This window comes from Salminus brasiliensis, chromosome 8, assembly GCF_030463535.1.
Source record: "Salminus brasiliensis chromosome 8, fSalBra1.hap2, whole genome shotgun sequence".
NCBI classification, from domain to species: domain Eukaryota; kingdom Metazoa; phylum Chordata; class Actinopteri; order Characiformes; family Bryconidae; genus Salminus; species Salminus brasiliensis.
The window spans coordinates 6,943,805-6,965,717 of record NC_132885.1 but is presented as its reverse complement, the minus strand read 5'-3'; the positions used below and the strand labels follow the sequence as shown (position 1 = coordinate 6,965,717).

General features: G+C 42.6%; 1 protein-coding gene across 1 annotated transcript in view; it reads left to right on the top strand.

Moving 5' to 3' along the window:
- The window catches only part of abca12 (ATP-binding cassette, sub-family A (ABC1), member 12), a 106,577-nt gene extending 84,664 nt beyond the window's left edge, over positions 1 to 21,913 (top strand). The window contains exons 52-64 of the mRNA XM_072686225.1: positions 2,657 to 2,834; positions 3,168 to 3,283; positions 6,063 to 6,222; positions 7,127 to 7,380; positions 9,375 to 9,579; positions 9,881 to 9,990; positions 10,147 to 10,297; positions 16,184 to 16,318; positions 16,665 to 16,768; positions 18,326 to 18,418; positions 18,607 to 18,712; positions 21,112 to 21,249; positions 21,515 to 21,913. Coding sequence (XP_072542326.1) covers positions 2,657 to 2,834; positions 3,168 to 3,283; positions 6,063 to 6,222; positions 7,127 to 7,380; positions 9,375 to 9,579; positions 9,881 to 9,990; positions 10,147 to 10,297; positions 16,184 to 16,318; positions 16,665 to 16,768; positions 18,326 to 18,418; positions 18,607 to 18,712; positions 21,112 to 21,249; positions 21,515 to 21,643 — 1,879 coding nt within the window. The 3' untranslated portion in view covers positions 21,644 to 21,913. The remainder of the gene's footprint in view (positions 1 to 2,656; positions 2,835 to 3,167; positions 3,284 to 6,062; positions 6,223 to 7,126; positions 7,381 to 9,374; positions 9,580 to 9,880; positions 9,991 to 10,146; positions 10,298 to 16,183; positions 16,319 to 16,664; positions 16,769 to 18,325; positions 18,419 to 18,606; positions 18,713 to 21,111; positions 21,250 to 21,514) is intronic.

The window sequence follows — 21,913 nt, the reverse complement described above, 5'->3', positions numbered from 1 at the left end:
GTGGCACAAAAAGGACCTACTCACTATTAGGAAGGTGGTGCGAATGGCTGATTGGGGTATACTCTGAAGCATAGCGGTGCCATAGAGTTCTTATAGAGTTCTTCAGAGCAATATCGTAGAAGAACCATCTTTGGTTCCCAAAAGAACCATTAAATGTTTTTTAAGGATTGATTTTTAATAATAAAAAAAAAAAAGCATTTAAATCACTGTTATTCAAACCACATTTGTCAGTGGTTAATGTTGCGCTGTGGTTGGTGTGGCGCAACAGATAACACCACTCCCTGCCAGTGAACTACCATGGCATGTGGGAGACTGGGGTTCGATTCCCAGTCTGGGTGACTATGCTGTGCTAGTCCTTGGGCAAGACTCCTAACACTATGCTGGCTCCTAACACTACAATGCCATAATATGAGTACCCTTGTAAGTTGCTCTGGATAAGAGCGTCAGCTAAATGCCATAAATGTAAATGTAAGTGGATAGGCTAGTGGATAACTCCATTGGTCCACAAATAGAATTTGCCTACCACTATAAGTCACAGCGGGGAAAGAACCAATAAGGGTTCTCTTGAGTCATTAAATAACCACATTTTATTCCATAGAAAAAAATATTTTAATGGATAGTTGTATCAAGTGAAGAACCTCAGCAAAATCAAACCTATAACTGCTATTTAAATGTACATACGTACCATACAGACAGTTATTGGTAAGAGTGATTTATATGTAAGTGTCGTTGTTGTAGTTTAGTGGCAATAACACTGACTTCGCTGTTCCCTGGTTCGAGTCCATGGCCAGACAAGCCTCTAAGCCAAATGACCCCAATAAGAGTCTTTGGGCAAGACTCCTAACTCTGCACTCTAATACTATTGATGTAACATCATTCAAATGTTAGTCAATCTGGGTAAGAGCATCAGCCAAATGCCATAAATGTAAATGGTGTGATTGTTTGTACCTGTAAATTTGCATTTAAGGCATTTAGCAGATAAAAGTTACAAGGCTAGAATCCAAAAGATTCCTCTAAGCTTAGATGCTACTAAATACAAAAGTCTGTTTGGATACCACAGTAGCCATATATCCAACACGAAATATATGGATACTGGGGGCACGATAAGGGGGCAGTCGTGGCCTAAAATTTAGAGAAGTGGGCTTGAGACCAGAATCCCTCAATCCACAGCTGAAGTACCCTTGAGCAAGGCACCTAACCCCCAACTGCTCCCCGGGTGCTGGAGTTGGCTGCCCACAGCTCTGGGGGTGTGTATGTTCGCTTCCCCTGGTTCACTAGTGTGTGTGTTTACTACCACGGATGAGTCAAATGCGGAGGACACATTTCACTGTACATGTTACAGCAACACATCCTCGCACCTTTACCTTTATATCCAATATCCAACAGTATGGAGACCTGTAAGAAACACTGACACCGAGTCTAGAGTTCCTAGTCTGTTTTCTTGTCTTCTGTGCTGTTCGCTATTACAAACTGGCCAGAACCTCGCTTGCATTAATGTGGGAAATGTCCACCACCGCTGTGCGAAGTCCGATTCTGCTTTTTAGATTGATTTCCTCATTTGTTCTCGGTACTCACTCTGCCTGGCCTTTGGCTGTGCAGCTGCCCTAGTAGAAGAGCAGCAGTGATGGGCAGGGGAGGAGGGACGACTTGGGCAGGCAGGATCAAAAGTACAAACCCAGCTGGTTTCTTCTGTAAGAGTCAGCGCCATGCTGAGAAAGAACAAAACATCTACAAGGAACTTGAGAGAACTTAATCACTGTATGCGCAAGTTCTCAGCGGGTGAACCGGTTCGGGGGAGCGTTGGGAAAGAACACAGGGTCCAGATTGCACTGTGAAGGTTTTGACTTGCTGTCCATGTCTGTTGTCCTCTTGTCTGTAGTTCCATACTCTTTCTTCTCCCTTCTTATGCCGAATTCACACTACACAATTTTAGTAATTTCTGCTCGTCAACAGGTTTTGGAAGTCTGAAAAACATCAGGGTGGAGGCAAATCAGTGTTCGCTCAGGGTTCAAATATCGGCTCTAGATCGATATGTGTGAATTGTTCAAATACGCGACCTGATATCTAGCATGATAAATATCTGGACCTGTCGGCGAGCCGAAATCCTGTAGTGTGAAAAGTGTCACGACCAGGCTATGAGTGGCAGTGAGTGCAGTGTTGCTCCAGCCAGTGAGACTGCAAGGATAGAGGGAAGCCAAGGAAGAAGCAAAATGACTCCTTAGATCCACTCTTATTATGCATCTACCTGTGTGTGTGTGTGTGTTTGGTGCATGGGTATATGGGGAATGCACTGCCTATCCAATGTATATTTATTTACTTCCAGCTCCCTCTGCAGAACAGCCAATCCCTGCTGGCCTGGCATCCCACCCCCACTCCTTCACCCATATTCTTTTCTCTTTTTTTTCTAGTTTTTTTAACGCCCAAACAAATTGAACCACTCGCTTCGTGCAGACATCCACATCCATGTTTTTCAGAATAAAAAAGAAGGCTTTCTCCTCCGTCACTTCTCGCACACACTTGCGCATTCACAATTACAAGAGATTGAGTTGTGTAGTTCAAACAGTATAGCAACCGGACGACTCTACATGTCGTGTAGTGTGTCCAAGCCATTAGGTGTTCATCTCCTCTGAGTTAACACCGTCTGTGTTTCCTACAGGGTACGCGGCCTGGTCAACGTTCTGGTGGCGTTGTGTGTCCTCACTGGCTACTCCATCATGACGGCCAGCTTTGTCATTTACGAGGTTCAAGAGCACCACACCGGCTCCAAGAGGCTCCAGCACATTTCAGGCATCAGCGAACCCTTCTACTGGACCATTAACTTCTTCTATGATATGGTACTCTATATGAATCACTTGCACACATTGAGCATGCAGATGTCTCTGAATGGGGTTTATTTGTTTGCCGGTTGTGCATGTGAGCGTTTTTCACATCATGCCTGAATGCGAACATGAAATTGGTTAAAATCAGCAAGACATGAATGATGAATAATGAATGAAAGCCGCTTGGCATGATTCATGTATGATTCATATAAGTGGTACTTATGAGCTTCCATTCATCCGTTCTTATGTAGGCTTGTGTTTTTGTTAATTCACACAAATAATGAAGTAACCCCCTCTCTCTCTCTCTCTCTCTCTCTCTCTCTCTCTCTCTCTGTCTGTCTTTACCAGGCTTTGTACATGATTCCTGTGCTATTCTCCGTGATCATGATCGCAGCTTTCCAGCTGACAGCCTTCACCGGGCGCCAGAATCTTGGAGCGGTCACACTGCTGCTTGTGCTCTTTGGGTCAGTATTGAAGTGGCAGACAGGACCTTTACATTGAAATATCACAGCAGTATCACAGATGCTTTGTCATCAGCAGCCGGAGTGCACAATTAGCCATGCACTTTCCAGGGGGGTAGGTGGCACTCTTTCCCCTCATCACTCTTGCACAATGTTGACTGGCACAGGCGTCAGCTACCTGGTGCAATGGGGCTGGGAACCTGATGGAGGCATTTGTTAAGTCTTTACTTTCCTAGTGTCGGGAGCATTGCTAGTATTAGGGGGAGTTACAAATGGGTGGGTTAATTGTCAGTTTGCGAGGAAAAAGGGAAAACTCACAGATGATTATTCTGGATTTTAAAATCATTCAGTTTTCTTCCTTATTTTACATTAGAAGGATGACTGTTCTGCAGTGGAGATACAGTGGAATTTTGTCTTTCTGGATTAGATTAGAGTCATGTTAACTTGGGTGATTCCCGTGCTGCTGGGCTTTTCAGTGTTGTATTCCAGACTGTGAATGAAATGTCATTTACAGAGAGGGATCTGATTCCTCCAGAGGTAAATTGAGGTGGAAGGAGAGTCCTTTCTTCCAAGAGTACCAGCAATATTGGAGCAGTGTCTTTTCATTTTTGTGTCTTTTACCTACATTCATACAATATGGCTGTTGTTTATGCGTGGTCTAGATGTAAATATAATCTTTGTGTATATATTGAGTTATATGCTCTATCTATTGGGTTTGGACAGCCCTGGTCAACTGATGTTTTGGTGTTTTGTATGCGTAATTAAATTTAATCTTTCACAGAAAACAACCCCACATTTTAATACACAATAAATATTTATTTTTCTAAAGACAAAATACGTAAATGTGGCATATTTAAACAAAAGGTAATAGGATATAGTTTTTTTTTATTAAATTCAGCAAAAATACAAATTGTTTAAGTCGGTTTCTTCTTTTCTATTTTTTACTTCAAATTTAGAAAATCAACAAAACGTCTTATTTTTACAGGGTGTCCAAACTTTTGCAATGATCTGTATGTACTAGATCTAGTACTACTGTATCTACTAGATTTAGCAGCATCCTGCTTGCAATACATTAGACATATAGTATCGTGCAAAAGTTTGGGCACCTTTGCTCAAATTGCTGTAGTTCTTGATTTTTTAAGTTAAAATAAATATGTAACACATCCTCTACAGGGAACACCCCTTACCACACAATTACTGATTATATGCTGATTTAAATATATTTGGAAAAAAAAATCAAGTGCAAACATTATGGCACTTTTAAAAGGTGATGTTTTATCTTTTCCAGTAGGTTAAAGTCAGCAAATGAATAGAAAGTGTGCTCTTACAATTGCAGAAAACTATTCAAATTGTTTAGTGTAGTGTAGGATTTGTTTTTTGCACAAGACAATTTGTTTTTGCATAATCCTTCATAATATTCATAGTTACTGAGTGAAGATGGGTTTACTTTAGCTGTCTTGGTGCAGGTTATTGTCATAGCAAGAAAAACAGGCTACTTAAATGCCCATTTTGGTCTAAACTGGGTAGTAATGTTATTTATTGTGCTTTGCCGTATTCTGTACTGTAGCATCAAAAACCTCAGCTTTATTAGTTTGACAGAATTCCAGATTTTCTATCGTTTTCGTATTTTTCCTTTACCAACGTTCCTTTGAAATTTGAAATGTCAGAATCCCTGCAGTGCTCATCCAGTCCTAACTTCTGTCTGAGTGTTGTTGCCGTCTTTCAAAAGTTTCCTCAGCCATCAGAAGGCATCTACAGAAAAACGTGCAATACCATAGAGACTAGTAGCAGAATACAGTCAATGTCAGCATGGTTTCTCACATAAGACACATTAGCTTTCACAAAAACTTTTGTATTAAAGATTATTTACACTCCCATCAAATAATAGTACCGGGGCTCCGCTCAGCTCAGCTTGTGCTCACAGTCTAATTGAACCCCTGATTAGAAATCAAGGTCTCCTGCCGCACAACAGGAGCACAAGCTGCCTACAGTTACCCTGCCAGCACTGAAGCTGTACAGCAGAAAGTGATTTCACCACCCCGTCACTTCTCTAATTGCGCTGTGAGCGGCACCACGGCCCAAGCTCAGCGCCGCTCCTTTGGCGGTGGGCTCTGAGGAGGACCGCGAGGCCCCGGTGTTCGGCGAAAGCTCAGCACTCCGTCTTCCATTCATCAGCCCCAGCGGCCCTCTGCCTCCCGGCCCATAAATAACTAGCCCAGCGCCGCTGTCTGCTGCCCGCTCTCACCCGGATCCGCTTAATTGCTTTTGTTCGGCATCCTTGTGTCTAAGGAAAAAGTGTCTCTCTCTCTCTCTCTCTCTCTCTCTCTCTCTCTCTCTCTCTCTCTTTTTCTCTCTCTTTCTACTACTCCATACACACAGGCACACACACACACACACACTCTCACTCACGCAGATAAACACTCACACCCTCAGCTCTCTCTCCTCTGTGTTTAAGCACATCTTCTTCCTTGACCCCCTCCACCCCAATCACCGAGAGTAATGAATAAAAAAGCAGATCATTTTGTAGTGCAGAAAAGGCGAGAAAAAGCCTCACCGTGAGAGAGCAGATGAAGTCATTTATCTTCCGCTCGCTTAGCTCAGCTTGTGAACGTTTTTTTTTTTCTTCTTCCTCTTCTCCTCTTTCTGATTTTTTTTTTAAACATCCTTTAAGTCGCGGTCTGAGTGGACATTTCTCCTCTGTACTTTTCACTCAGCGTGGCTGTCTCTTCTTCTCGTCTTCGTCTCCGTTCTAATTTCTCAACTATTTTGTTTTTTCCCCCAGGTTTGCCAGCTTCCCCTGGATGTACCTCTTGTCAGCCATGTTCAAGGATGCGGAAATGGCCTTCATCAGCTACGTCTGCATCAACCTCTTCATCAGTGTGAACACCATCATCTCCACCGCAATCATCTACTTCCTAGGGCAGCTCCACCCGAACGATGAGGTAAGAGTGAGGCCACTCATGTGCTTGTTCAGTCTCTCGTCACTTCAAGACTTGACTACTGCAACTCTGGTTTAGCTGGTCTCCCTCTGCGCACCATCAGGCCCCTGAAACTTATCCAGAATGCAGCGGCACGGGTCGTCTTCAGCGTTCCTAAATTCAGCCGTGTCTCTTCACTGCTGCGTTCTCTCTTCACTGGCTTCCTGTAGCTGCTGCCTGCATCAGATTTAAAACCCTGACTCTGGTCTATAAAGCCAAGAATAGACCAGCCAGCCCCTCCGTACTTGATGGCAAGAGCCCTTCCAGCTTCAAGTACGGCTCGGCTCGACCCGCCATCCTTTAAGATCCACAGAAGACAAACATCCAGAATTTAGTCTGTCCTGGTGCCGAAGTGGTGGAACGAACTTCCCCTGGGTGTCAGAGTGAGCAGAGTTGCTCGCTGTCTTCAAACGCTGACTGAAGACCCTTCTCTTTTCCGAGAGCACTTGGGCAAAGTGTAGTGCCAAGTACTGTGGTCTCCATACTGACTTCTGTATTTAGTAGTATCTAAGCTTAGAGGGATCTTCTGAATTCTAGCCAATGCAAACTAGCTAGCTCTGGATAAGAGCACCTGCTACATGCCGTAAATGTAAATGTACATGAAGTCTCCAGTGAGCATGAAAGAACCATGATCTATAGGGCAGCAGCAGCGTTCCTGTCTGGAGTGGCAAAGACAGAGATACCATTCTCCCTAAGCTATGTCTGTGTACCCTCAAAATGCTTTTGAAATTTGGATGAAATTGCTACGTAATATTCAAAAGTAATTACTCAAAATCTGGTCAAATCTGATGACAATGCATATGTAGTTTAGAGTTTTCTAGGTAAAGTAAGCGAAATCTAATCCTATGTCTTTTATTTCCCCTCACAGAGCATCCAGGCGGTGTACCGCACCCTGAGCTACGTCTTCCTGATCTTCCCCCAGTTCAGCTTTGGAAACGGGCTAATGGAGCTGGCCCGGGTGGACATGCAGGTCCAGATCCTGAGCGTTTTCGGGGTGGACGCCTATAAGGACCCCTTCAGCATGGACGTGCTGGGCTGGATGTTCCTCTCCCTGTTCCTGCATGGTTTCATCTTCTTCACCTTGCGGCTGCTGCTCAACAAGTGGCTCCTCCGGAAAGTTAGGTAAGGCCCCAGCCTCTCAGGGTTTACCGAGCCTGGCGGAGTTGGAAATAAACTTGAATAAAGTGTCACTCCACGTTATTACAACAGTAAATAGTGTAAAATGAAAAAGAGAAATGCAGTGTTATTGCAGACCCATTTTGTGACAGTAGAAGTGCGATACGATGGCCATACATCATTAGAGGTAGAATTGGGTATTGGATATTGAGCTTGGCTCGAGCGGTTATGGAATAAAGTACAGAATAGTTGCTGAGGGTTTAAAACTGTGCAGAATAATTGTTCATCTATTCTCAAGATGATAGTATGAGAATGTCAATTTATATTGCAGAGGGAAATGTTTTGATTGTATTAGGCCCCTTTCACATTTCCAGCCAGCCACTTCCGTCAGCCTCTGAAGCAGGTAATTACGTTTCCGGTCTAAGCATAACAAATACCTCAGTCAGCGGTGCTGTGGAGTGCGGCAGACTTGCTTGCATTTGCATTTAAATAATATTTGCACAGATAAACATTAATGGCTCTCAGTGATATCGCAACAAACCAACATGCCGAGAGTTGCAGAGAGTACAGAGTTAACTGAGAAGAAATGTCCCCTTAACGTGGAATGTTAAAGCTGATGGGTTCAGCTGTAGCTCTTGTTAAAAAGCCTTCGTCCCTCACTCATGCCTCCGGCTCTTCAAGCACAAACACCTACCCGTTTAAATTTAACACAGAGCATCTAAAACCTTTTTATTTTTTTCATAAAAAGACACAGATCATAAACTGCCACTATAAACGAGCAAACATGCACTGTATGTCCAAATATTTTTGGACACCCCTTTTAATGAATGCATTCAGCTACCTGAAGTCGCACCCATTCCTGACACAGATGTGCAAATGCACACAAACACACAAACACAGCTCGTCTAGTCCCTGTAGAGAAGTATTGCCAATAGAATAGGACTCTCTAGAGCAGATCAACATGAACCTAAAGGCACCATGCCTCCTAAAGCCAGGCAAGGGCTAGAGGGGTATAATCACCCCCCCCCCACCCCCAGCATTAAGATGTGGAGCTGGTGGAGCTGGTGGAGCTGGTGATTAGCCAACACCCTGACATCACTAATGCTCGCCCCTGTCACTGAATGCTATCAAATTCTTACAGAAATGCTCTGCATTGCTTTGCAACACCCCAGCAACACCTGAGAGACCACCAGCTGAGCAACCATCCAAAATACACAAAAAAAGCCACTTAGCAACATTATAACACTAATCTCGCAACCCCTTAGCAAAACACCATAGCAACCACTTACTAACGCCACTGCAGCCACCTGGAATACCATTGTAATTTTCTGTCAACCACTTAGCAGCATCCTAACAACCACTAATCAACTACATAGCAACACCATGGCAACCAGCTGGGCTACCATGACATCTGCCTAGCAAACACCTACCACCACCCAAACAACTAAGCAGCTCCATAGCAGCCACCTAGCAACACCATACCAGCTACCTACCTACACTAAAGGAATCACCTAGTAACCACTTAGTGACAACATAACAACCACCTGTGATGCCATAGTGACTGCCAATCAACTACATAGCAGCATCCTAGCAAAAACAAAATAACTCTAAAGAAACCACCTAGCAATCCATAGCAACCACCTGGGAGACCATTACAACTGCCGAGCAACCACCTACCAGCACCCTAACAACTAAGCAACTCCACTGAAGCCACCTAGCCAACCAACAACCTAGCCACACTATAGCAATCTTCTAGTAATCATTTCACGACAGTATAACCACCTGGGATATTATAGTAACTGCCAATCAACCACCTAGCAGCATTCTAACAACCACTAAATAATTCCATAGAAACCACCTAACAAACCATAGCAACCACCTGGGATACCATAGAAACAACCTGGCAACACCACAGGAACCACAGGATGTGCAACCCTTCAGTGTTTCCTTCAGGACATGCTCTTTTTCAGACCTGTTCACCTTTCTCTGTCCCTGTCAAGGCGACTCTTCTGTCGGAGGAAATCGGTGCCTCAGACAGGAAGCTGCGATGAGGATGAGGATGTCTTGGCTGAACGCCACCGTGTGGACAGTGGGGCGGCCAGTTCAGATTTGCTGCAGGTCAGCCAGCTCACTAAAGTCTACCAGCATCTGAGCAGGAAAGTGCAGGCCGTGAAGAAGCTGTCTTTCGGCATACCAGCGGGGGAGGTCAGTCCTTAAATGAGGCAGAAATGATTGGAGTATTTGTTACAGTAATTCATGAATAAGTGCTAATTGTGAGTGATTTTGATTACAATAATTAGTTCCCCTAATGAGCACCCAGATGTGCTTTCTGTATAATAATAAAAATAAATTCTGGTCCGCTTGTTTGGTTTGGTGATACCATTGGGATTATTCCAGAGTATTTCTTGAGTACAGAATAAGATCACTCTGTATATTTAATCAAATGTTAAGCGCCGTGTTTGGGCTAAACAGTTTCAGAGAGAATCAACATTTCTTGTGTTTCTAGTGCTTTGGGTTGCTGGGTGTCAATGGAGCAGGAAAGACCACCACCTTCAAGATGCTGACTGGAGATGTCAGTCCAACGCATGGCTCGGCGCAAGTCCGCGACTGGGATGGGTAATTGACTGATCTCTCCAGTATCAACTCTGTCCAGCCAGTTTTAGACTATCTACCAATGGTTATCTAATACACTCGACCAGTTTAACCAGAGATGCCAGCATTAGGGTTGAGCCTTTGCTGGACAGTGCTGAACTTGCTCACTTCTGTTTCCAGGAGATTGGTCGACATGATTGACTGTAGGACAGAGGGCATCAACATTGGTTACTGCCCTCAAGTGGATGCTCTGGACGACCTGCTGACCGGAGAGGAGCACCTGTACTTCTACGCTCGCATCAGGGGCATCGCTAAGAGAGAGATTGATACGGTAACACGGCCCGTTTGTCTTTGGTCACCAGTTCATCGTCCAATTATGAAATCAGACTCAAAGACTCAACCTGGGTAGTTTGTGGCTACAGCTAAGTAAAGTCTGAAAGTATGGCGAGGACAGGGGTCTTACCAGGAGCATACTGGTGGTAAACTTGGGAATTTGACACCAGCTTCATGGGTTTTGGTGACTGGCTGCATTGTGTGGATCAGCAGGCCTTGATCTTATAAAAAAGCACAGTCATGCCGAGCAGGCGGGGCAGAGAACTAGAACTGCCAGAGTGCAACTGATTTCGATTCGTGCTGTAAAAGGAGCATTGGGGTAGGGTATTAAATTAGATGGTGATTATTACATTAACTCTCCGCTGGTTCTCAGGTTTATTTGCAGATATAAATACTCGAAGGAACTTTTTAAAACTCTATTTTGTTCTGGAGCTTGTGAGACTTTGTTGTGGTAGTCAGCAATTTGCAGGGCACTGGCTTCTTTTCACATATATCTAAATATAAAGCCGCGATGGCCTCACTAGGGTATTGCCCTTTGCTTTAGTCTCAGTGCAGTGGGAGCTTGCTATGGGCAGAGTATTGAATTTGACAGGCCAGGGCTGGCGCTTCTCCATATTGATTATAGAGGGAGCTAATTAATCTTCCATTCTCACAAGATCATTGGGAAGGGGCAGTTCTGGAAAACCCGCCTCGGGCCGGTCTAGTGAAATCTTCATTAGCCGTAAACAACCTGGAGAGACAGCATTTCTTAAGGACTTATCACGACAGTGCTGATCAGGCAAGTTTGACACTTTGGCAAGCCGGCTCATTTAAACAGATATTGTGTCCGAAGCAAAATGAACGAGTGAAGCAGGGCGATGCAGTGCACCTCTCAGAGCTTTGCCACTGAAACTTACTACCGGCCACTTTAATAGAAACACTAACATTGTACTTTGCTTACCTTGTACCATGGCAATAACACGAACAATCACCTGGCATCACTATATACCGAGCAATCACATAGCAACATCCTATCAACCACTTAGGAACTACATAGCAACTATTTAGCAACATCATAGCAAACACCTAGCAACTCCCTAACAACCACCTAGCAATACCATATCAAACACCTGGGATACCATAGCAAGTGCCAAGTAACCCCCAAGTTACACCATAACAATAGCTACATGATAGTAACCAACCATTTAGCTATCCCATTGCAAACATCATGGACACTGTGGTTACTACCAAGCAAACAACGTAGCAATCATTAAGCAACTACATAGCAACAACACAGCAACCACCTGGGATACCATGACAACATCATAGCAACCACCTTTAAAAGTTCTTGTCTAATTGTCCAACTGACTACTCTACAAGTGTATAGTTAACACACTAGAGCTCGCCTATTTGATTACCTCCCACTACCTCAATTACCATTGCAGTTCATTCATTCATTAGTAGCAGGTTATGTATGTCATGTATCATCACATATAACATTTCTGACTTATGTGAGAGTCTGTGTTTTTGTCACTATATAGTAAAAGGTGCATGAGGCTTTCTTTATTGTTTTTTTCATTAAGAGCACAGTTCATTTATTATTATTATTATTATTTTTATTATTTTTTTTTAATCATTATTGATTATTGCTTTGATCAATCAGAAAAAAAACACTTAAAGATGACTGATGTGTACTTTTGTTTATCATTCCTGTTCAGAATTGAAGTTTCTAACTAGATACATATTAAAGAAACTCAACAGTTGCATTGAAAATAATATGTGAAGAGCAGATTAACTGAGTGGTCGCTAAAAATACCACCTCACTCATGTTTGCTGCTTTTTACTTTCTTTGTGATAAATCTGATCCAGCAAAGCCCAAAATGTGTCCATTAAATGTTTTTTGTTAGTGTTAGGAACTCTTATTTTTATAGAACCTCTGATTGCTAAAAAGGGTAGAAAACAAACCACTAACAGTAATTAGTGCTAACATATCCAGCCGGTGAGCTACAAGAGCCTGCATGCTCACTCAGGGATAAAACAGTGTAAGAAACACAGTTTACAACCTTATACATCCTTCATACAGCCAAAAAAACATTGTAGAACACACAAATCACAGATTCTACACACTAATCTGTGTAACAATGTTTAGCAAGAATAGTTGAAAGGGTTCTTTGGATGGTGTACTATGCTCAACACTGAATACGGTGATAGTCTGTGGCTCTGTGGTCAGAAACTGCTAATCGCTGAAGAGATACAGGAACAGAAAGTGTGCATCTGATGGGCTACAAGCGCTCAGTGTATATCAGTAATATGGAGCTACACGTAGGGGTTTGCAATAAAGCTGTAATAAAATGTCTGGTGAGTGTATCCCGATGGGCCAGTTTGGGAGCCATTTGTCATTTAAATGTCCAGTGTCCAACATGTTCTCATCTGCACCGTCACCTTCCCTCTGCGGTGTTTAGATATTTAGAGACATTGCTTTCCATTCTGATGAAAAACTGTGATAGCCATTAATTATGACACGACCATTGGAGTGTCTCTCAAATGCAGACATTAGGAAGGTGACACTGCACTGAGATGTTTTTTTTTATCATTTTAATGTGGTTCGCTGCTTCACCGTTTCACAGCGATGGAGGTAATGACTCCTACTTGAACCTTTCTCATAGAACAGCACACAGCCTGCTAGGACTAATAGAAACAGTGAACAATTTCAGAGCCTTTTAGAAGGTGAGTCATCATCTGAAACAGGGACATGAGTTGAAGGAGTTCTTCAGTAGCTCATAGTGAAGTCAAAGTGAGGACTGTGTAGAGCTGTGTTAGCCTTGTTTTTGCCCTGATTGTGAATGTTATTTTGAATTGCTACAGAAACTGAAATCCAAAAGGGTTTGCAAGCCATATCAGACATCTGTTACTGTTGCTGCTGCCTTGGTACCTTTGTGGCTCAGCCCACAGGACAGGCACTCTCCGTCCCCAACTCCCGATGACCCTTGGAAAACACACTATCACTTTCAAACAGGACAGGTGGGGGGTTCATTTAGGACACCACAGCAACTACCTAGCAATACCCCAGCAACCACCTGGAATGCAATAGCAACTACTTGGCAACCCCAAGCAAGATCGAGATACTAAAGTAACCATCTATTAATACCCTAGCAATCACGTGCAATACCATAGAAACCATCAGAAATGTTCATGCTATTTATTTAGATGAAAAGGTTTATTAAATGAGAACTGACAGTCATGTCATGTCACTTTTTAAACCAACATTCTACAAATTTCATTTGTAACCATAAATCTAACATATATTTTTTAAAATATATATAAATTATAATAATTTATAGAATTTTATCAGGTTATATAATTAGTTATGTGTATTTTGCCCACCCAGGATAGCATAGCGACCACTAACAATACCTTATTAATCACCTGGAACACAATAGAAAGTACCTAGCAACCATGAGTGATACTACGGTAACCGTCTAGCAGGACCCTCCACCAGTAACTACACTGCAATCATGTTCAAAACCATAACACCCACATAGCAGTACCCTCATAACCATCAGAATGGTTCCTGCTGTCTACGGTCACTGTAGACCTGTGTTAGTCTTCTTATTTGTCCCAGACTGTGAAGATTGTCATGAACTACTAGAGGAACTGAAATCCTGAGCACGATAATGCCTTCATAAAGGCTTTTGGAAGAAGAGAATGGTTTGTAAGCCATATCTATTACAGTTACTGCTGCCTTGGTGCCTCTGTGGCTCAGCCCATTAGCTTAGCACTCCAGGACAGGACAATCACTCTAAGTCCTTTTGACCCTTGGGAAACATGCTATCACCTTCAAATAAGACAGGCAGGGCGGTTCCTTTATTCTAAGATAGCATAGCAACCATTTAGCAATACTCTAGCAACCACCTTTGAAACACAATTGAAACTACTTAGCAACTGTAAGCGTTTCTATAGTAACATAGTACTATAGTAAACCAGTAAAGCACTTTTTAAATAAATCTACTGAGGTATAAAACTATAAATATTTTAAATATCAAGATTATGAGAATTTTTATCGTCTGGAAATATTTTATCATCTGGTTTCAGTCATGCGTCTACCATGAGTGATACTATAGTAACCATCTAGCAGTTCTTTCACAGTTATATCCAATACCAATGAGGTCACTCAGCCTTATTTTTGCTCCTGATTGTGAATATTATTTTAAATTGCTACAAAAAACTGAAATCCTGAGCATAATTATGTCATGAATGGGCTTTTGGAGAAAGAGAAGAGTCTGCAAGCCACATCAGGCATCTCAGCTGCCTTGGTGCCTTTGTGGCTGGGTCCAAGCACTCCCGATGACCCTTGGGAATCAAAGAATGGCTTTCAAACAGGACAGGCAGGGCTTTCATTTATACCCATTGAAACTGAGAGGACTTCATGGTTTGTCCATCGCGTCTACATTGAGCTGTTTAAATTCCGAGTGAGGCTTGTGAGCTCTTTTGATGTAGGAATCCAATTAATTAAATGGATGCAGCATGCATGCCGTGCTTTTTGTGGCGGGTCAGATGTCAACAAGCATTTAATCAAAACACTGTTTGGAGCGACTCATTATGGGTGCTGAGACCACATGCTCAACATGCTAGACCAAGTTGTGAAGCTTTTTGTGGAGGGCAATTAGTGCTTCATTAAGCAGTAAAAAGAAAAAGTTGAGAGGCTGGGAACCAGGGAAAATATGGTGTTGCTGGGGCAGTGGTGGCTCAGTGGGTAGAGTGATGGGTTATTAATCACAGGGCTGTGGGTTTCAAACCTGGGATTACTACTAGCTCACAGCACATTTGGGCGCTTGAGCAAGGCGCTTAACCCTCTCTACCCCAAGGGCTCTGTAACGTGGCTGATCCTATGCTTTGACCCAGGCTTTCTGATCTTAGTTGTGCTGACCGAGTGTATACGCATATTGACAATAAAGGCACCTGTTGATGAGTTAATTGTGGAGCCTGAGGGTTAAGGTTACATTGATGGCCCTCAGTTTAACCAGCAAAACATCACCAATAATGCACTAATTAATACTGACTTCATTTTTGACAGTAGGGCAATATGTATTATATGATTTTTTATCAGCTGATATTGATTATGAGTTATGTGTACTTTGCTACCCAGGATAGCATAGGGACCACATAGAAATACCCCAAGCAACCACCTGTAACCCAATAGTAATTACCTATCAACCCCCAGCAAATGTAAGAGATGCTATTGTGACCATACAGCAGTACCCCAGCAATCACATCCACAACCATAACAACCACCTAGCAGTACCCTAGAGACCATCAGATGTTTATTCCTTCTGCTGTTTGAGTTTCAGTTGTTAATTGAGAACTGACAGTTAGCTTTATAAGGCATTTTTACCAAAACTATTGTAGTATAAAAATAATAAAAAAAAATATTAATCTAAAATCGCATTTTTACATTAGAAAATATAAGAATTTATAGAATTTTTATCAGCTAATTTCGATTCTGAGTTTTGTGTACTTTGCTACCCAGGATAGCATAGGGACCACATAGAAATACCCCAAGCAACCACCTGTAACACAATAGCAACTGTAAGAGATGCTATTATGACCATACAACATTAACCCAGCAATCACATCCACAACCATAACAACCACCTAGCAGTACCTGAGAGACCATCAGATGCTTATGCTGTTTGAGTTTCAGTTGTTAATTGAGAACTGACAGTTAGATTTATAAGGCATTTTTACCAAAACTATTGTAGTATAAAAATAAAATAAAAAAATATTAATCTAAAATCACATTTTTACATTAGAAAATATAAGAATGTATAGAATTTTATTATCTGATATGATCTATGAGCTATGAACTAACAGAATGCTTTTGTGTGTGTTTTTCTGTGAATGGCAGGTTGTGAACTACCTGCTGAAGAAACTGGAGCTGAACTACCACAGGCAAATCACCAGTGAGCGCTACAGCTGTGGAACACGCCGGAAACTGTCTACTGCCCTGGCTCTTATTGGACAGCCTCAGATCCTGCTACTGGTGAGGCTAACCACCTCGTCCACTCTTATCTGGACTATTTTCTAGTTTATATTAGAATTTGCTCCGCTCAGCACTTCTCCTGCGTCTTTCCATCAGCTCATTTTTGCCCACCTGTCGGCAATCCCATCTACTGCTACTTTAAAAATGGATTGCTTTCTGGGACGTTCAGTGGGCAGGGAAATTTACTGCAGCTTTTAGCTACTTCACACCACTGTGTGTTCTATCCACACCCTATCTACTGTGACACTGATGCTCTGTGCCATTCAGAAGCACTGATCAACTCACTGTCCACTGGGATTTGCTGGGAAATGCTTATCTGTTTCCTCTGGTTTTCCCTAACCATTAGGACGAGCCTAGCTCAGGAATGGACCCCCGTTCCAAACGGCACCTCTGGAAGATCATCTCGGAGGAAGTGATGGGGAAATGTGCAGTGGTTCTGACATCACACAGGTAGGAATATGTATATGGAAGTTCTTTGGGGCTGGGAAATTCTGGAAGTCTTATAATCTTATGACTCTTTAACTACTGGAAACATTATGGCCTCTTACTATGACCCATCACAGAGCATAATTAATAACATTTCTGCTTATATAGGGTGCCACAGAACAGTATGTGCCATACTGCCCCCTGCAGTTACTGTAGTGTCTTGCATCCTTTTAAAAAAATAATTAATTATTTATAATTTGAGTAACTGATTTCTTCATCTGCCCTCTCATTAGTGTAGACGTTGTGTTAACAGCCCATTGTGTGCTTGTATACAGCTATGTGTATGTTTTCAACAGTAGCAACCGTACATAGCTGGATCTTTCTAATAGGAATGGATGCTGAAATGCTTAAAAATGACTGTGCAGATATTTGTACTCCCCTTTTATGTCACCATGATACAAGCAGCCACTTGGGATAGCATAGCGACCACCTAAAAATACCCTAGCAACTACCTAACTATCTTGGCCACCTAGCAATACCCTAGCAGTTAGGTCCAATACCATAACAACCACGTAGCAGTACCCTAAAAAAAACCACCAGAAATGTTACTGGTGAAGTCTAGTTTGTGGTTTAACCTTTTACAAATAACTGTTCTGTTTGCTTGTAATGCTACATTCTTTGTAGTTGACGTTATAACAGTTAAGAGAGTAACAATACCCCAGCAACTACCTAACAACCTATAGCAACTATAAGAGGTACCGTAGCCACCACCTAGCAATACCACAACAACTACCAGCAACACAATAGCAACTATCAAACAACTACAAAGCAACCATGAGAGGTACTGTACCCACCACCTAGCAAAACCCTAGCAGTTAGGTCCAATACCATAACAACCACATATATAACAGTTAAGAGAGTACCCCCCCCCCCAAAAAAAAAAAATAAATAAATAAATAAATAAAATAATAAATAAAATAAGTCATTTGGTTAATATTTCGTGTAAAAATTGTGCCCAAAATATACATCAAGAATTATTCATAGTGAAATATTTATACAATTTGTATCATGTTTTAAAAATAATTATGTAATGAAGGTTCATCTATAATGAAAAGTTTATTTTGGAGATACATTTCTAGAATGTCTCGGATGGTCCCGGGTTGTCTCCCAAAAGTCTTTCTGTCTTCTTTTAACACCATTTTACCTTAAACATAACTGACGATACATTATGAGACATTGTTTTAGTCCCGTTTAACTCATTAAAATCTGTCTCCAGAGTAGTGAGTGAGCTGCATGTCCACTCTAGTCTTAGTAAAATGGATCAGCATGTGGAATTGGAGCTTTCTGTGAGCTACAGAAACATGATTTGAGTTATTTAATCAGAAAAACATTAAAAAGCAGCTGAAGGCTTAAGTATAATCCTATGTGTTTGTTTGCTGGTTTAACGAGGTGGATGTAGAAATCACATTATTAAAGGAGAAGAGTAACGAATAACAAGCTGCTAGTTTGGCCTCTGCATGAAAGAGTAAAGAGAGAAGGGAGATATTTCCCCGCTCAGTTTGTTGTATTTGCTTGTTTCAGCATGGAAGAGTGCGAAGCTTTGTGTTCTCGCCTGGCTATAATGGTGCAAGGCGAGTTCAGGTGTCTGGGCTCCCTGCAGCACATCAAGAACAGGTCAGTGGCCTCACCATCTCCGCCGCCACAAACCTATTAGTCACCACTTTCCCTCTGCCTTTCCGCCCTATTCTTCTCCTTACGTTTGTTCTGTGCACCACAATGAGCTCCGCATCAGTCTAACAGCCCTTGCACACACTAGTTTGTCTAGTGACGAGAGATGGAGCTAACCTGTGTTGCCCCAACAGGTTTGGCAGTGGCTTCACTGTGAAGATGTACCTCACTACAGCCTCCAGTGACATTGATGCAATCACCACGTTCATGGAGCAGCAGTTTCCCAGCACTTACCTGAAGGTAAAGTCACTTAACATGGACAGGGCTGATGAGTTCATTCTGAGAACTTTAGTTAGAAATCAGCGAGCACTCTGTTCGAGCTCAGGGGGGCCATTAAAGCTGCCCTGCAGAGTGGTCTTCTGCCAGCATTTGCAAGCTGGAAGCCAACAAGCCTGTGTTGCATTGTCTGTAAACTCTTGTTAGGAATCTTTAATGGGTAGTTTACAGCAGTCGCTCAGTCCCAGTCCTGGGGGCTCCCGGCTCTTCAATTTCTTTCTTTGCCCTGCTTTACCACAGCTAATTTGGCTCTTGAAAGACTCTGGGCAGACATTCTGTCTGTTGTCTTATGGATTAAACTGGTGCATGAGCCTAAATGCATGGTTTATGAACCATGTGTGTTTCTCTCCCTCAGCCAGACATTAGATGTAGGCTTGGGCAAAATAAAGGAGGATTGATGGGAGGACCCACCGCTTATAATGTGTGATATGGCTTTTTATTCCAAAAATAGGCATAAGTCATTTTGCAAGCCTTTCTTTAGCCTCTCTTACAATTAAATAAAATTCTGGCAGTGGTGGCTCAGGGGTTAGCGGTTAGAGCACCGGGCTGTTAATGACAGGGTTGTGGGTTCGTTACCGGGGTACGGCAAGCTGCCACTGTTGGACCCTCTCTGCTCCCTGCGTGCCAAAGCAATGGTTGCCCACCACTCCGGGCAGGTGTGCTCACTGTCACTGTGTGTGTGTTTGATCACTAGTGTATGTGTGTGTGTGTTCACTGCATGCATGGGTTAAATTCCATCTATGTCCAACACTAATGGTGAATATGGTTGTCTTGTCTCGTCTAAACAGTGTGGTTTTGTTGCTGTGCCCTTAAGACGGATATCGCCCCCATAATGCGTCCCCATAATCTCCAAAATAGCAACTTTTTTTTGCATTTCTTTTTCTATTTGTTTATCAAATGTTTGCAAAAAGCAGCAAAAACAGCCTATTTTGAGTGCACTGTTTTTGTAAGATCACAAAAAACAATTTTATTTTTTTGTTGTTTAGCCCCGCCCACTCATGCTGACTTTTTAATAAATAGAATATTGATTTCAGAGGCATCGTGAGCAAATATTTCACACCCTTCGAACCTTCGAACAGACTTGCTCATGTGGGTTCTGGCTTTCAGTAACATGCTGTATTCTGTAAACATTGACACACGTACAAAGCATCGCTACAAACCACAGAAGCAGCCAAAGCAGCCAGTTTGTCACACAGGTGATACCTACAGCATTTTGTACTTTAAAATAGCAGCTTGAAAATCATGCTGTTGCTCCACTGACTTGTAAAAGGGAGGACAGGGCCATGGTCACTGCAGTTCAAGGCTCGGGACACTGCTAACTGCACCGTGTTACTTTGGTGAAGCAGGCAGGACAGCGCTTGCGAGAACTGCATAGCTCTGCGTAACTCATATTAGTGACTCATATTAGTGTAAAATCCTGTAGTGTTACTCTACTGCCTCGGCCCAAGGCACTTGTGAGTGCTTATACTTACATGCATAGATGCACTAGTCTGGTGAGGGAGGTTCTTAATGCCACTGTGTGACTCTCTTGGTGTATTTTACAAACGACAGCGATGGATACTGAGCGGATTATGTTGGAGTTGGAGCAAAAATAGCTGTTAATTATATTTACTAAAACTGCAACAAGAAAAAGAGAGAAGACGTCAGAGTACAAGAGAGTCCGCAGACATTAAACTGAGGCAGAATGAACGCATTTAAAAGTGACAGCGAAGGCGGAAATACGATGCCTCCAAGTGGACCAATCACAGTTGTTGCGGCCTCTGTCGATTTTTTTTAATATACATTTTATCATACATTTAATTTTATTTACGTAATCTCCCCCAACATTGCACACCAGTGTGGGCAGACTAGCACACGCCCACTCCAAAGCATGCGTAGTCATGCCGGGAGAGAAGCGCTGCATACTCAGCTCCAATGCACCAGCTTGCAGACGCCAGTGACGGCCAGCACAGCAAGAAAGCGGTGTCAGAATATTGGATTATCAACACCCCACATCATCCTCAACTGCCAAAGTCATCCAAAAGTACTGGATGAGGCTCCACCATCATTCCAGAGAACACTGGTCCTGGGGGGCTCTGTACCCCTCTAGTACAGGCTATGCTGTAGATTTAACGCAGAGGCATAAATAGGCCCTAAAGCGTGTTAAAGCTTAAGTTCAAATTCCACTTCCAGCCTGGAGGGGGAGCCCAGGAGCAAGACATACCAATTCTCCATAATGCTGCTTTAAGCTGAAGACTGGGATGAGCTGGGAAACACTGGTTTAGACTCCTGGTTATACAATTATAATCCCTAACTCTGCTGTATGATGATGTTATGCTGTGATGCACCAATATAACCATGCTCTTTACTGTCCACCTGCGCAGGATCATCACTCGGCTATGGTGGAATACCATGTTCCCGTGGCTCCCGGCGGCGTGGCTGACATCTTTGACCAGCTGGAGTCGAACAAATCTGCGCTGCAGATCAAACACTTCTCCGTCAGCCAGACCACGCTGGATGAGGTGAGGGACTGGGAGGGAATGAGGGAATGAGGGATGTAGTAAGAGCAAATGAGAAAAAGAAGGATGATGGGGTGATGTTGAAAGACTGACTGATGGATAGCCGGATGGGAGAATTGAGTGAGTGAGTCGCCTGGATCTCCTCACTGATTCAAATATTCGTGTCCACTCAGAAGAAAAGGCAGAAAGTCAGTCAGGAGAAATGAAGTGAAAGAGGAAGCGCGGCGCAGAAACTGACAGTTTCTTTCTTTTTGTCTCGGCTCTACAGGTCTTCATTAACTTTGCTATGGGAAAGGCTGGCACGGAATCGCAGGATGTCAGCGAAGCCTCGGACTCGGACAGTCTGGACACATTCAGCACTGTTGACTCAAAGGAGTACACTGGCCAGGTTGCATAGAATGGCAATGAAGCACTAGGGAAAATGCAATGTAAAAAATTAACCAAATTAATATAATGTATGGTATCTCCTGATGGCTGGATTGCGGTACTGTAATTTTCATAATGGACGAAAAATCACTTTGTTTAACCTTCATATTATATATATATATATATATATATTTTTTTTTTTTTTTTCCCTTTCATAAAATGATGGAGTATATATTGCACTTTGTGAGAAATTAACCTACTTCTTGGGTTCTTTCTGTGTGTCTGAAGCACCAGTATACGC